At 51.6% G+C, this 2,264-nt stretch overlaps 1 protein-coding gene across 2 annotated transcripts in view; it reads right to left on the bottom strand.

The window, feature by feature from the left end:
* Positions 1-1,842: 1,842 nt before the first annotated feature.
* Positions 1,843-2,264, bottom strand: part of LOC123143241 (alpha/beta-gliadin MM1-like) — an 18,045-nt gene continuing 17,623 nt past the window's right edge. For both annotated transcript variants that reach the window (XM_044562095.1, XM_044562096.1), the window contains exon 2: positions 1,843-2,264. In XM_044562095.1, the coding sequence (XP_044418030.1) occupies positions 2,007-2,264 (258 nt within the window). In that variant the 3' untranslated portion in view covers positions 1,843-2,006.

Raw genomic sequence — 2,264 nt, 5'->3', positions numbered from 1 at the left:
CGGCGGTTAAACGCGAGCAGCGGCAGGGCCAACCGGGAGCTTTGGCGCTGGCAGAGCAGCGGGAAGCGGCGGCGGCCACAGCGCAATAGTAGCGTAGCAGTAGAGCGGTGGCGAGGCTCGGGCGGGGACGCATGCCAGGGAGCTGCGGGACAGGGGCAGCCGACGCCCCCAAAAGAGGGCGCAGGGGAGCATGGGGGCCGCGGCGAGCGCGGGACGAAGGCGAGCGGGACAAGGGGATCACGGGGTGGGCGCGGCTAGGGTCATGCGCGCACAAGCGTGCAGGAGAGGGCGCGGAGCGGGGGCTGGCGCGGTGGTGGGCATGCGCGCGGCGAGGGGCACAGCAGGCGGCGCGGTGAACACGGTCGAAAGAGAAGGAGGGAAACGGGGGCGGCTCACAGCGTTGCCGAGAACGGGGTCGGCGTGGCTTGAGGAGGCGAGTCGGGGAGGGATACAAGGAGGCGACGCGAGGTCCGGCGATGGCGAGGTCTTCGGGCGGCGGTGCTGGAGCACAGCGTCGATGGAGGGGGGCGTTGGGCTCATTGGCCCTTCCCGATCCAGATCGGGTCGGGGAAGAGGAGCGAGAGGGGAGGAGAGCCGGAGACGTGCGACGGGGAGGAGGTCCGGCGACGCCGGCGGGTGATGGGCGAGCGGGCGATCCAGCGACCGCGACGGGGTCAATGGGGGCGATCCCCTCCCCGATCCAGATGGGATCGAGAGGTGGGGAGGCTGACGAGGGGGTGTGCGGGAAGTGGGGCGATCGGTCTAGGGTTCGATGGGGAGTGGGGTGTTAAGGGAGGCGGTTGGGCCAACCTAGCTAGCCCAGTGGCCAGCTTGGCCGAGGCCCAGCGAGGGGTTGCCCCCTTTTACTTTTATTTGTTTTGTCTTTCCTTTTATGTTTTATTAGCATCTAAATTAGTTCTACTAAATATACCACTGCCACCAAAAGTTTGGTACCCAATTAATTTAGTTAGAACATTTTTACTATTTTAAAAGCATTTAAATAATAGTTTAAGCCACTGTTTTATTATTTTTAGAGTATTTAAACATTTTATAAAAGTGTGGTTTCTCCACCATAATTACTTATGCATTATTTTTCACCTCTCGAAGATTTTAGTTTTAATGTTTGAAACTTTTGATGTTTGCCTTTATTTTAAATTTGAATTTGAATGGGATTGAATCATTGTGAGGTTAACAACAGTAATTGTGCGGACGTGACATCATTAGCAGGGAATTACCAAACCATGGACTAACCGGGCGTTACAAAAGCTAACCCTTAAACCGCTCGCGACCATCCGGACATGTTTTGCCATCCAATACGGTCCTATATCGGCCCACAGGCCGGTCTGGATGTGCATTTTCCTGTAAACCAAAAACAAACTACGGGGCTTTGTGGGCGTCTGGACCGCTGCCACGGCCGCTTCTTACTCCCCTGGCCCACCAAAAACACCTGTCCCGCGCCCGCACCCCTTCACATGAGAAGCAGTTAGGTACCAGTGCTCCAGAGCACCGGTACCTCATTCATGCCTATTTGGAGTAGCCGCGATGAATATACTCATGTTGAGGAGAAGTACCAGCCACAAAAATCAATGTAATTGATTGATGAATTGGATGCTTCTCTGGAAATAATTGATCAAGGGCAAGCCAAGGATGTGGATAGTCCTTACTACTTTAATAATACTCCATTTGAAAGTCCAAGGAAATACTTCAATTTAATTCAAATTTCAGACTCATTTTGTTATCTTTAGATTAATGCAACATAAATATCTACTTAATGCATAATATATATAATTAGGGGTGAACTTGTGAGTGGGCACATGAGTGGAACTCAAACAAACAATCATATGTAGACAAGAGATGTGTTTGTCTTTTATTCCCATGTTTGAACTAGTATAGTTCGGGTTCTTACATGATAGTGCATGTCACTTTATTTTTTCACCGCTACAACGACCAAACCATGGACTAAGAAAACGGTGTATCATATATCTACTACTAGAGTTCTTCTATTCTCAGTTAGTACCGAAGATGCCAACTGGAGCAATGGTGCAATATGGAGGGATATAGACATTGCACATTGCAGGTAGCGTCTCTAGCGCTAGGTTCCTTATTTCCTCAAACTGGGGCAGTTGTTGAGGCTGGACAGAGCCCTGGGCCTGTGGGTTTTGCTGAGATGGCTGGAAGGAGCCCTGGCCTGATGGATATTGTTGTTGAGACTGTTGGAAGCAGACCTGGCTCAACGGTTGTTGTTGTTGTTGTTGTTGTTGTTG

This window comes from Triticum aestivum, chromosome 6D (genome assembly GCF_018294505.1).
Source record: "Triticum aestivum cultivar Chinese Spring chromosome 6D, IWGSC CS RefSeq v2.1, whole genome shotgun sequence".
NCBI lineage: Eukaryota > Viridiplantae > Streptophyta > Magnoliopsida > Poales > Poaceae > Triticum > Triticum aestivum.
This window is presented reverse-complemented; position numbering and strand designations above follow the sequence as displayed.